The 12285-nt window shown below is 50.7% G+C and overlaps 1 protein-coding gene across 6 annotated transcripts in view; it reads left to right on the top strand.

Annotated features, from left to right (window-relative positions):
- Positions 1 to 499: 499 nt before the first annotated feature.
- LOC125441207 (SCO-spondin-like) overlaps positions 500 to 12285 on the top strand; it is a 125733-nt gene continuing 113947 nt past the window's right edge. For 5 of the 6 annotated variants that reach the window (XM_048511614.1, XM_048511613.1, XM_048511615.1 and 2 more), the window contains exons 1-11: positions 500 to 598; positions 1904 to 2116; positions 3645 to 3727; positions 4485 to 4655; positions 5492 to 5739; positions 7620 to 7722; positions 8697 to 8855; positions 9723 to 9805; positions 10948 to 11076; positions 11190 to 11337; positions 11792 to 12032. In XM_048511614.1, the coding sequence (XP_048367571.1) occupies positions 501 to 598; positions 1904 to 2116; positions 3645 to 3727; positions 4485 to 4655; positions 5492 to 5739; positions 7620 to 7722; positions 8697 to 8855; positions 9723 to 9805; positions 10948 to 11076; positions 11190 to 11337; positions 11792 to 12032 (1676 nt within the window). In that variant the 5' untranslated portion in view covers position 500. The remainder of the gene's footprint in view (positions 599 to 1903; positions 2117 to 3644; positions 3728 to 4484; positions 4656 to 5491; positions 5740 to 7619; positions 7723 to 8696; positions 8856 to 9722; positions 9806 to 10947; positions 11077 to 11189; positions 11338 to 11791; positions 12033 to 12285) is intronic. The other variant, XM_048511616.1, reaches the window with a different exon arrangement.

The raw sequence follows: 12285 nt of genomic DNA, 5'->3' as shown, positions 1-12285 counted from the left end.
ACATAGCCGGTGTCTCCACACACATTTTGCATGGAAAATTTGGACATGGAATTTTGAACTTGGAATTGTACCCTAAAAATCCATAGCACAGTTGATTTAAATCTTGTTTAGATTTTGGTGAAAACCAAATATAAAATCAGGCAAGTTGCCAGCCATCAAATATGGAAAGAAAATATCACTGGATGTAAAAAAAAACTGATAGAAAATATTCAGTCAATTTCAAACTAATATTTGAAACCAGACTTAGCAGCAAAACATTCAAGGAATAAATGCATTTTCATTTCAAGTGACGAAACCGCAGATCAGAACATTCAGCCACGTAGTCTTGGTGTTTCAGTGAGGCTTGGGCACCCTCTTCGCTACCACCACCCCCGTGCCTTGACAGTGCACTATTCCTCTTGCAATGTTCTTGGTATGGGCTCCTGGTCAGCTTCTGGTCCTGTTGGAGCTGGATCTTTGTGACCCAGGCTGACTTGTCCAAGTGTGATCTCTTGCAGGAGATGGGGAGAGCCGTACATCCAAGAGGGCCAGGACCCAAGGAGCTGCTGGGCATTTTGGTATGGATCTCACTCTGGGAGATGCTGGAACTGGCCAGTGGGTAAGGATGCCCTCTCTATTCTTCATTCTGTCCCGTGTTCCCAGCCAGTGAGCACCACTTGGGGCTCACAGATCACCCCTTCTTGCTTCACGAGACCTGTGGGTATATCACACAGCAACAGTTCACCTGAGAGGCTCACTGTCCACATTACAGTTTGCTCATGTCCTCTCTGGGTCCTGGTGAGCTAAGCCATGAAATTTCAGTGCTCGAAACTTTTTCTCCCTGTCCCAAAATTCTACACCTTGAGGGCATCCAAAGCAGCTGATGGGCCAGGGATTCAGGATGGACCAAAGGAAACACTTCTTTACACAGCCAGGGATTGAAGTGTGGAATCAGCCGCTGCCGGAGGATGTAGTCACAGCCACAGCCAGCTTTGAAAGGGAATTAGGACACATTCATGTCTGCACCTCCTAGCCATGGGGACTAAAAGGAACCTCCACATTCAGGGGCAGTCAACCTCTGAATCCCAGAGCCAGGAGGCAAGTGGAATACTTTGGCCTCTGTGCCCTGATGTTGGCTCCTCCAGAGGAATTGGTTGGCCACTGTGTGAGAGGGGATGTTGGACTGTATAGACCACTGCCTGGTCTGATCTAGTATGGTCCTCTTCTTATGTTTTTCACTCCATTCTCAGGAACACGGAAGCCCATTTAGATCAAGGCCAATGGGCACAGCACACAGGGGTTGAGCTTTGGCCCCAGAGCATTTTACTGATCTTAAACATCTCCAGTGGAGCTTTTTGCCAGCACATTGGTTTCCCCAGCATGGCAAATTAACACCCTCGCATGGGGGCTGTTTCAGGTCTGGGAAAAGGGGAGTGGGGAAGACAGAGCGAAGCTCAAGCCCCTCTTCCTACGCCCCACAGCCCCAATCTGAATTAGCCCTTGTGCACTTGCGAACTGGATTGTGAGCATGGCCTCCAAGAAAGAACACATCTGATCAGTGGGGCCCAGTGAAGACTCAGGAGAAACAAAATGTGTCATTAGGTCCTATGGAGGAGTTTAGTCATGAGGAGCAAATGGACTTACATAAATAATTTATGTATTTCCAAAGCATAAAGATACGTTCAGCAGGGAACAAACCCTGCACCAGTTGGCAGGTGAAGGTGAGTCTCCCTTACTTGCCCTGCCTCCCGGAGGTACCTGATTGGTGGCTATTGAAGGCCAAGTGGACCAGTCTGACCCGCTCTTGCCTGGTTCTGGATTGCTGGTTCACGACAGCAGAGGTGAATAGACCTCAAGGGTGGAGGCGGCAGTCAGGCAATAGCCTACGTCTTGTCCTAAAGCGGTGCCCTCTTGCTGGCTGCAGGCGATGGTGTGAGAGGATAGTCCAGGTGACAGAGGAGGAAGTGGTCGACCCGCGACGTGAGGAGGTGGTGCCCTGCTCCGACGTCTACCAGTACAACATGGCGGGCTGGCATCTGGACCAAGGAAGGATGCACCAAGTCTATGGGAGAGAGGAAAGCCTCACCCACCACCATTCCCAGGCAGGATCCAGCACGGCTCTGTGCTACATCTACAAGTGAGTATGTTTGCAGAGGGGAGTGGGAGCAGGTGCTAGTGCCGTGGTGGCGAACCTTTGGCACTCCAGATGTTATGGACTACAATTCCCATCAGCCCCTGCCACCATGGCCAATTGGCTATGCTGGCAAGGGCTGATGGGAATTGAAGTCCATTACATCTGGAGTGCCAAAGGTTCGCCACCACTGTGCTAGTGTAACCTCTTTGTGTGGGTTCTGTGGGGCAGTACTTGGAAGGAGTTGCAAAGAACTAAATTTAAACAAAACAGTTTACTTCTCTTAACAAATAACACTTTTAAAACATTTAACATTTACACTTTACAGTCCTGCTAAGTTTGCATTTTCGAGTCCTTATATTTACAGTCTACTGATATTGCCAAGTCCAATTCTTCTTTGCTGGTGGTTGGTTTTGAAGACTTCAGAGGCTTGGTGAACGGGATTCAAGATGATGAAGGTTCCCAGAAAACTCTCACCATTTACATACACAAAAACCCTGAAACAATAAATTCTAACATTTACAATATAGCAAAAAAATAAACTCCCTTCCCACTAGTTCCCAACAACATTGCAGTTACCTTAAACAAGGTGTTAAGGGCTTAATAAAATCAATCAAGGTCCCAGCCTGGTAGCCTTGCTTCTTCCAACCTCATGAGTTCTGCAGCATTCTGCTTCTTTTCAGACTCCACCCCTTTCTGGGTCATCCCATTCTTACACAGGGGTTACACTAGGAGAGAGTGGGAGAACAGAGAGGGCTGGCATGGCCAGGGCCGCAGGCTGCAAGAACCTGCTGGAACGGGCAGAGGGAGAGACTTCTGCTCTCAGGGGAAGTTTCTTGAGGTACAGCCAACCATTTTGTTTTGCTGCAGCAAAGCAGCCCAAATCTCGTGGGAAACCAAAGGTTAAAATATGTTTTGTGGCATTCGGTTTAATAGGCTTCGGTCCTTTTGCACCTGATATGCATGTAAGCCCTATGTGAGATCTGTGGGGTTAAAGCAGGCCCAGAAAGTATAAGATAATTTGAGGGGAGTGGGAAATGTCTTTAGCTCCACACTCAAGCAGACAGGCCAGGATTACGAGATTTATATTGCTAAACATGGAAGTGTGACAGGGAACTGACCCTGGCAATCTTGTTCCCAGTCTTAATTACCGGACCAATATTGTAAGCATTTCTACAACACAGCCAACAAATTGAAAACCCACCTCTTTTGGGACCGCCAAAAAGACATGATCATGCAGAGTGAGCAGTGCTTTCTTTTCCTCAGAGAGAAGGCTCCTGTCCCCCACACGGCCCTGTCTTGAAGTTCTCAACCTCCAGATGGCTCCTGGAGATCTCCTGCTATGACAATTGATTTCCAGAAGACCAAGCCAGTTTCCCTGAAGAAAATGGCTGCTTTGGAGGGCTGCCTCTGTGGCGTTACACACGGCTGAGGTCCCCTCCCTCCCTAGGCCCCACCCCCCAAATCTCCAGGTTTCCCCCAACCCTACCTGGCAACCCTACTCTGACTGCATCTTGTCCCTTCCCTGCTGCAGGCCAGAGCACACGAGACCCCTGGTGTGGAACCGCACGGTGCGTGCTTGCTGTGACGGCTGGAGTGGACCCCATTGCTCAGAAGGTAAAGTGGGGAAGGGGCTATCAAAGACTGGACTATGGAGCCGCTGCTTGCAGTTTCTGGTACTGAACGTGGAGCTGTGCATCCCAGGGGTGAGGTGGGCTGTGACATCCCACTCCGTGACCAATGTCAGACCAGTGGTCACTCCTCCCTGCCCCTCCCTGGATCAAATTTGAAAGCAAAGTTTGATTTGCATTGTCGTTTTCTTTTTTGTGTGTGTGCATGTAATTTGAGTGCTTTTGAGCTATTTAGATGGAACAGGAAATGTATTTCACATGGGTGTCAAGTGATTTCCAAAGCAAGCTGTAGAAGGCAAAGAGAACTTTGGGGGTTTCAATATGCATGATGACAGCTACAAAGAGGGGATCTATACTTCATCAAACACTAGTAGGACAGGAATAGAACAGCAGCAAAAACCCAAGGGAGAAAATATTTCAAAAAGAGAGAGTAACTAATTCTATCTGTTTTACCCTATGCATTAATTTCAGGTTTCCTTTCAATACCCTGGTGCCAAAGAAGAGCTCAATTTCCATTGTTACCTGTTAATTAAATACAAAATTCCCCTTGATTGGCAGATGTCAATTGTGTTGGGAGCCCCACAGAAAACCCATGCTACTTTGGGAGGGAGTTGACACAGATTTGTGAAGTGAATCATAGCCTTCCTGATGGGGTCTGAAACTTCTGTCATGAGGGTGTTTTTCAAGTTTCTGATTTTTCTTTTGGTCCTGCCTTCCCCCTCTCCCCCCCCCCCGCCTTCCAGGAATGGGCCTGAGGGGTCATTGCTTTTCCACCTGGCAATGCCAGGACATGCCAAGGATGCAGAACGTCTCGTTGGTCAGCATAGATGAGTGCTGCAGCCGACTGGGAGGGCACAGCTGGAAGAATACCTCCTCCAGCCTCTGCTACAGCTGCTCCTACATGCCCCCAAAAGGTAGATTGTGACAAGGGGGAGGGGGAATTATGTCTTTCTTTCATGAGAACGGAAGCCACCAACATGTTGCAAAAGAGAGAGAAGATGGTTGTGCAGCCAAGGCCAAAGATAGATGACTGGGGTTCCCCAACCTCCAGGTGGTGCCTGGAGTTCTCCCAGAATTACAATTGATCTCCAGACTACAGAGCATCAGGTCCCCTGAAGAAAATGGCAGCACCAGAGGGCAAGCTCTATAGCAGGGTGGTCAAACATGCAGCCTGGATCCAGCCCCATGAGGGGGTGTGCCGAGAGGGAGGGTTGTTGGTGCCCTTAAGCCTTCCCACTGACTCATGCCCAGAAGAGATCTTTCCCTCCAAAATTCTAACAGTCAGTTATACTTTGACTGAGCCACCCTTTTTGTTTGTCAATATGCAGTGCAATAACGTTGCTGTGGCGATTTAGGGTTTGTGTGTACACTTTGCATTTTCCCACTTTTAGAAATTATATTAAACAGTAAGAATAACCTTTGGTTGTCTCAACTGGGGCACTTCACAGACAGGAAGATTAGCAGCTCTGTAGGTACACCAAAATAATATTTTCCTTTCTGTCAGGAAAAGAAAACTGGCACCAGAGGCTTGTAAAGTTTAAACAAAGAATCAAAAGTTTTTATCTACAAGAAATAAAGAAGTTTTTCTGCCAAAGGATAAAACTGAAATTATATACAAGAAGCTGGTTTTTGAGAGGTTGCTATATTACAAGTTGCTCCCTCCCTTGCTCCTAATCTGGCCTGGTGAACCCAGTGACTCAGTGGCTGGCGAGCCGAGCCCTAACTAACTGGCAGCCCTCTTTCTCCCCAGGTGACCTGCCTTCACCCTTCCTTCTCAGAGCCTCAGCGCCCTCTGCACTACTGGGCCACTTGGGGAAACTCCGGCACCCCTTCGCCACCTGCATGACCTGGGCCAGCGTCCACTATCGCAGCTTTGATGGCAAACATTTTCGCTTCCACGGGAACTGCACATACACTTTTGCCGCTGCATCTGATGGCACCTGGGCCATCCAAGTCTCCTCCGGCAAGGGGGGCTGCTTGCCTGGTCTCTGCCACAAGGTAAGGGCTGGCAGCAACAGGGTACTCTGGATGCAACTCAAAGTTTACACTGAATAGGGTAAAGTGTGCAGACATGTGCGGGTTTCCTCAAAGATGCTTCAGCTGCCAGGTCAGCACAACAGGAAGGGACTTCCACAAGGTGGGCTTCACCAGGTTTTCCCTGCCAAGTCCCCTGGCAGAGGCCACCCCACGCCACTGGGCCTATTTCAGTTTTTTTTAAAAAAGTAATTGAATATCTGTTTAGTGGAATAACAATCAGGTATCAGGTTCTCTGCATTCCCAGTTTGCTTTCTTTTTAAAAATAAGTCTGTATAGCCCCTTTTATTGTCCCCTTAGGTCACCACAACAAAAGGATCTAGAGGCTTACTGTTAAAATAAATCTGCGGATTCAGAAAACCTGATGTACCGATCGTGATGGCATAATAATATTCAGTTGCCAAAAAACAAAAGAGCCCCTTGGTGGTAAAGGGAGGAAAGAGGGTGGGGCGGGGGAGAGAAAATGGGCACCATGAGGTTGGGTGGAACCAGAAACATCTGAACTTTCCGACCCACACAGAAGCCATCCAAGCTTTGCTGTGATCTTTCCCAAAATTTTGCAGCAAAGCAAGTTTGGGAAATAGCAGAGAAAATCTGGGGAAAACCCAGGAGATGTGAGAATGTGCCTTTAGGCTGTGGGGGAGTGGGTTATTGAACCCGGGGCAAATAACCCATGTGAAAAGGTCTAAGAAGAACAGCTCAGGATGAACTCCAGATGAAGAGTTTGATGACCCAGAAAATGTGCCATGATAAAGTGTTCACGAGTATGTAGGGAATTCCTCCCCCTAACCATACCCTGATGCAGCAGAGGTTAGGTAGCGGCTTGGGTCCAATTCTGTTGAAGTCTGGTTTTATTAGCCAGTCCTTGAAATGGGAAAACACAAGAGTGATTTGCAGTTGCCAGTCTGTGTCTGTTTGACCAACCATCTTTCTTCCTTCCAAATGCTTGAATTGGATTTCTGAAAAATTTGGGGAAGGGTGAGAAAATGATCTGGGTTGTGAAGGGGGGGGTGTCCATGAATCAGCCCCCACATTGGATTGAACAGATTTTTTGGATCTGTCCCCGGAGAAACTGCAGAGCTTCCATTCCTTTCGGTGGCCTTCGCACAAGGGACGCTCTTTGTGGACTGTGACTACTGGCAGTCACCATTTTCCTCAATCTTTTGTCCTGCACAGTGGGGGCTAGAAGCTTGCCGCTGCTCATTTAAAAATTTGTGCTTGGATTTGTATGCTTGCATGGATGCACCAGGCAACGTAGTCCTTTACTCGAGAAGTAGGATGCTCAGTAGACAATTCATCTGGGTGGCATCATCAGCATCTCCTTCTGGGCAGTGGTGGGATCCAAAAATTTTAGTAACAGGTTCTCATGGTGGTGGGATTCAAACTGTGGCGTAGCGCCAATGGGGCTGGGCGGGGCACGACGGGGGCGTGGCCAGGCATTCCAGGGGCAGGGCATTGCTGGGCAGGGCTGTGGCAAGGATGCAGCCGCTGTGCCGGTCCTTGGGCGGGAAACGAATGCACGCAGGCGCAGGCTGCCATGCACGCCGGTGCACCTCCTGCTAGACTGCTTCAAGTTCTGCGCGCTACTGCTGAGAGGAGGGGTGTAACTAAGGCAAAAATCACGTGGCAAAATCACCCATTAGTAACCCCCTCTCGGCACACGCAAATAATTAGTAACCTACTCTCAGGAACATGTGAGAACCTGCTGGATCCCACCTCTGCTTCTGGGTCCTGAAAGACGCTGTGGATGGCTCACACAAGAGCAGGCACCCAAGGAGTGTATGAAGTGCTGAGGAACAGGGTTGCCACATACCTGACATTTCCCCACCCCCTTTTCCTGGCAGACCCTCCACATGTTGTTTGGACTCAGTTCAGTAGAGGTGCAAGGCAGGAACATCTCTGTGAACGGTGCTGTGGTGCCAGAAGGGGAGCCATGGATGCAGAAAGGTGAGTGGCTCCCTGTGCGGAAAGGCCTTTGCCCCACCGCTTCCCCTTGGAGAGCTGCTGCAGCGGAGAAGAGACTTCTGAGCCCTTCCCCAGTTGAGCTGGAAGACTCTATGCAGACAAGGACAAGAAACAAGGCTTGCCAACTCTCTGAGCTGGGAGATCAATGGAGGTGTGGAAGTGGATCCGGGAGAGGGTGGGGCTTGGAGAGGGGACCTCAGGGGGGCACAGAGCCCACCCCTCCAAAGCCCCGTTTCTCCAGGGAAACGGACGGATCCCAGTAATTACAGGAAATCCCCAGGTCCCACCTGGAGGCTGGCATCCCTGGGCGGAACTAGCCACAAAACAGCTGCCACAGCTTTAACAACAGTCAATCAGTTCTCCAAGGGCCAGTCAGAAGCCTGCCTGAAGCACACACAGAAGCATGAGTGGGTGTGGATGTGTTGTTGTGGGGGAGCCCAGGCCAAGCTGATCTCGGCAAACCTCTGTGGTGGACTTTGCTTGTGTCAAGTACGTGTCATCCTTATGTGTAGCTTTGTCAACATTCCCAGTTAGGAATTATGAAGTGGGCTTAGCTTGAAGGAGGTGTTTGATTTAGAGAGCTGATGTTTTGGCCATCAAAAAGAGTTGAATGTTTATCCCTCCAGCTAGAATTTAAATTTCAGAGTGGCCAAACTTTTAAGTTTGAATTTGGAAATGTTTGCGCAGAATTTTGGCCCAGCTGAGCTTTTATTCTCTCTCCTCCCTCCTCTGAGGATGATCCCCACCCCACCCCAGTGGTACAGAAAAGCATGGAGGCAGGAAAGTTTTCCTGAGAGGGAACAGCAATCGTGCTGAAGAGGAAATGGGCGCATGGGACAAGGAAATGAGTCACCTGGGCCTGTTGGGCTCCAGTGCCTGCGGCGAAGATCTGGAATTGCTGCCTGCTCCTCAGTTCCGGCCCTCGCCCTTCTCTGATTCTGCTTCTGCTTCTGCAGGGGTCAGCATCTGGTGGCTGGGAGACTTCCTCTTGGTGGAGAGCAGCCTGGGAGTTCGGATCAAGTTTGACGGACGAGACACAGTCTATGTTACTGTAGGGGCAGAGTTGAGAAGCACTACACAAGGGCTGTGTGGGCTGTACAACGACAACCCTGCAGGTAGCCACCATTTTATTTATTTATTTATTTATTGGTTCAATTTAATATACCACCCACCCTTGGAGGGCTCTGGGCGGTGTACAATATGCATATTAAAAACTTCACAGATCAAACCAATAACAGCGAGCTTATTATAGAGTCCTCTCAAACTTTTCTTCACCAGGACAGTGAGGGAGGGGGTGTCATTGCTGCCTTGAGGGAAAAGCCCTTCACAGGGCTCCTTGTACTGCCCTGTCAGGGGACACCAACATATCAGATACAGCCCTATTAATCCACATTGGACGCAGGAAACCCGAGCTGTCCTTTTTTCCGTCCAGTTTCTGGCCAGTAAGCAAAGGGACTGGCAGCCTGCATAGCCTTTACTAGCTCAATCTCATCAGACCATGAAAGATGAACTGGCTCAGCCACGGTTAGTATTTGGATGGGAGACCACCAAGGAAGTCCAGGGTTGCTATGCAGAAGCAGACAAGAGCAAACCACCTCTGAACACCTCTTGCCTTAAACTCCCCGGAGACCTGAGTTGACTGCAACTTGACAGCACCCAATTATTACAAGGGGCTGAAGGTGAGGCAGGCCAGCTGGTTCCCCCAGAAGGTCTGGTCAGACTGCGTGCACAAAGCACAAAGCCCGGCCAGGCTGAGATCAACCCCAACTGGTGGGCTTCTGACCCTTCAGTAGCAACACCCTTCCTGCCTCTATAGAGCCCCCTGAAGGCAGAGGAGGTTATTAAGTGCCATCAGGTGTATTCTGGCAACTCTATGAATTAAGGACCTCCCAAACATCCCCAGAATTGCTCAGTTCTTGCAAAGTGGGGGTTGTGGCTTCCTTGACTGAGTCTCAGACATGCCTCTCTCTTTATGCTCACAGACGACTTTCAGCGTGTGGGAGGGGACACGGCCACATCGGTGGCTAGTTTTGGCAACTCATGGCGTGTCTCGGATGCTGCCTCGGTAGGTTCCCAGGAGGGTTTGGCCTTGTTGCTGCCTGTCTCAGGGCACTTGAAAAACCAGCAGAGAGAAGTGCTGCAGTATAGAAAGGGAAGCCCAGCTGGGTGGAAGGCACCCAGTGAGGGCTTCTGGAGCCTATGGCCAGCTGGCCAGCCAGCCCTCCAGGGCAAGCAACCCAGGCCACCAAAGGGGCAGCAGTGGATTTGAAGCTGGGCTGAATGTGGAGGCATCCACAGATCCCTGACAGCATTGCTGTGACCTAGAGGCAGCCAAAGTCACTGTCCCCTGGACCACTGTTGCCTCAATATGCTCCGGAGGTAGCAAAGCATGGACTGAGGGTGTAGAGTTTCCCCCAGAATGGAGGCAAGTTCCAGAGGTCCTGGTGTAACTCTTCCTCAGCATTGTTCTTTCCTTGGAAACTTTGTGGATCCACAGGAGCACCTTTGCTTGACTCCAATCATTTGTATTCCTTCCTTGGGGAGCCTTGGAGAGCAATTCCTGCATTTGGGTTGAAGAAAAAGCCCCTGTTTAGGTAGACCTAGTTCGGTGCAGCGGTTAGGATCTCAGACTAGGACCTGGGAGACCCAAGTTAGAATTCCACTCTGCCATGGAAGCTTGCTATAGAGCGGACTTTGGCCCAGGGGCAGAGGCATACCTAGGCAAACTGGCGCCCAGGGACAAAACCTGAGCGCCCCCCCCCCCCCCGGGGTATGGGCAGCCACCCTCCCCTACCATGACCAAACAATGATTTTTTGCACCAGCTCACAAAATACCTCCCACTCCCAGCAAAACATACATGGCTGTCTCCCACCAACTCTTTTCCTAATTTCCTAATCACAACAACCCTATGAGGTAGGTTGTTAGCCTGAGAAACAACTCCAAGCCAGTGCAAGTGGGTATTAAACATGTAAATCTCTCACAAATCACCCCCAGCAAAACATTGACCAAACAAATGTCGGCATCATCTCTCACAAAACACCTCCAGTGGAATCCACCCCCAAACAGCATCACTTTCAATGGTGTTTAAACTAGGGAGTTCAGATTCTTCTTTTAAATCCACCTGAAAGGAAGAACCTGGGGCAAGAATATGGGATGCGGCAGAAAAACTGCCACCTTTCCGTGTTTTTCTCCTCTGCCTTCCTCAGAGCTCCTGCGCAGATGCTGCAGAGGAAACCCACCGCTGTGACCTGGGGGGAGGCCGTGCCACTCAGCCGGAGGCAGCGTCCGTGTGCCAGAGACTGATGTCCAGCCCATTCAGCCAGTGCCACTCAGAGGTGAGGAGCCAACCCTGCCTGTTCTCTCCAGCTGCCAACCTGCCTCACCCTCCCCACTTGCCAGACCAGAGTCGGCGCTCTTGGGATGTACGGACTGCCCCTCTCGTTGCCAGGTGGACCCCAGCGGAGTCTATGAAACCTGCATGTACTTGCAGTGCAGTGGAGCTGGGGCAGATGCCCTCTGCGAGACCTTTGCCAGCTATGCCCGCGAGTGTGCCCAGCAGCGCGTTTTTCTCAACTGGAGGCAGCCTGGATTCTGTGGTAGGGGGATATAGGAAGTGCGCGCATCCTGTTGCGCATGAGACCTACCTGCCAGCCACCATGGCAAAGAGGGGCTGACACATTCTCAACATAGCCTACCTCACAGGATTGTTGGAGGAGGGGAGAATAATGTTCTAAAGTTACTTAGAGTCCCAACTGGGAATAAAAACAGGGTGCAGGGAAATAAATGCAAATGCATCGTATACGTCTGAAGAGTGGCTAGCTCCCCACCCCCATTTCTCTGACCCCTCTGAGAATTCTGCAGGCATATCCGACAACCTGCTTCTACTGGGGCTGGATGCAACCGCCATAAAGTCTGTTTGCTAGTAGCCACAGCCTGTTGGGTGTAGCTTTGTGGGCTGAGCCTCGAGGGCCTCTCTCTTGATGCACCGGCCCCTCTCCTGGCATCCCCCAACTCTCACGCTTGATGCTTCCTGTTCCTCCCTTCTCACAGAGAAGTCCTGCAGCCAGGGGAAAGCGTACTCAGACTGCGTCTCTTCATGCCCCGCCAGCTGTGCCGCTGTGGGCCCTGCCGAGGAGGGGGACTGCCGGAATGAGTGTGTGAGCGGCTGTGAATGCCCGCCGGGCCTCTACCTGGATGAGGGGGCCTGTGTTCCGGAGAGCCAGTGCCCCTGCTTCCACTGGCGTCAGAAGTATGCCCCTGGGGAGGCCTTGCATCAGGGCTGCAATCAGTGGTGAGGCTCTGTGCTACCCCATGGGAGGAGCCCTGGGTGAGGTGGGGGGCTACTCCTTGAGCCCCTGAAGGAACACAGTTGGCCTGACCCTGAAACCAGGGCGGCACCTGGTGCCCTGACTGGGAGAGGGGGACAGATATTGGGATGAGCTGCTGGAGTGGTTCCATTGCCCCATTTGACTTCACTGTCTGTGAGTGTCCCCTCAATCATTTGACTGTTGCTGTGATGTCACAGCATGTCCATAAACATTCCA

The sequence above is a fragment of the Sphaerodactylus townsendi genome, linkage group LG11, assembly GCF_021028975.2.
Source record: "Sphaerodactylus townsendi isolate TG3544 linkage group LG11, MPM_Stown_v2.3, whole genome shotgun sequence".
Taxonomy (NCBI): Eukaryota; Metazoa; Chordata; class Lepidosauria; order Squamata; family Sphaerodactylidae; genus Sphaerodactylus; species Sphaerodactylus townsendi.
The sequence above is the reverse complement of the archived record's forward strand: the minus strand, read 5'-3'. Positions and strand labels throughout refer to the sequence as shown.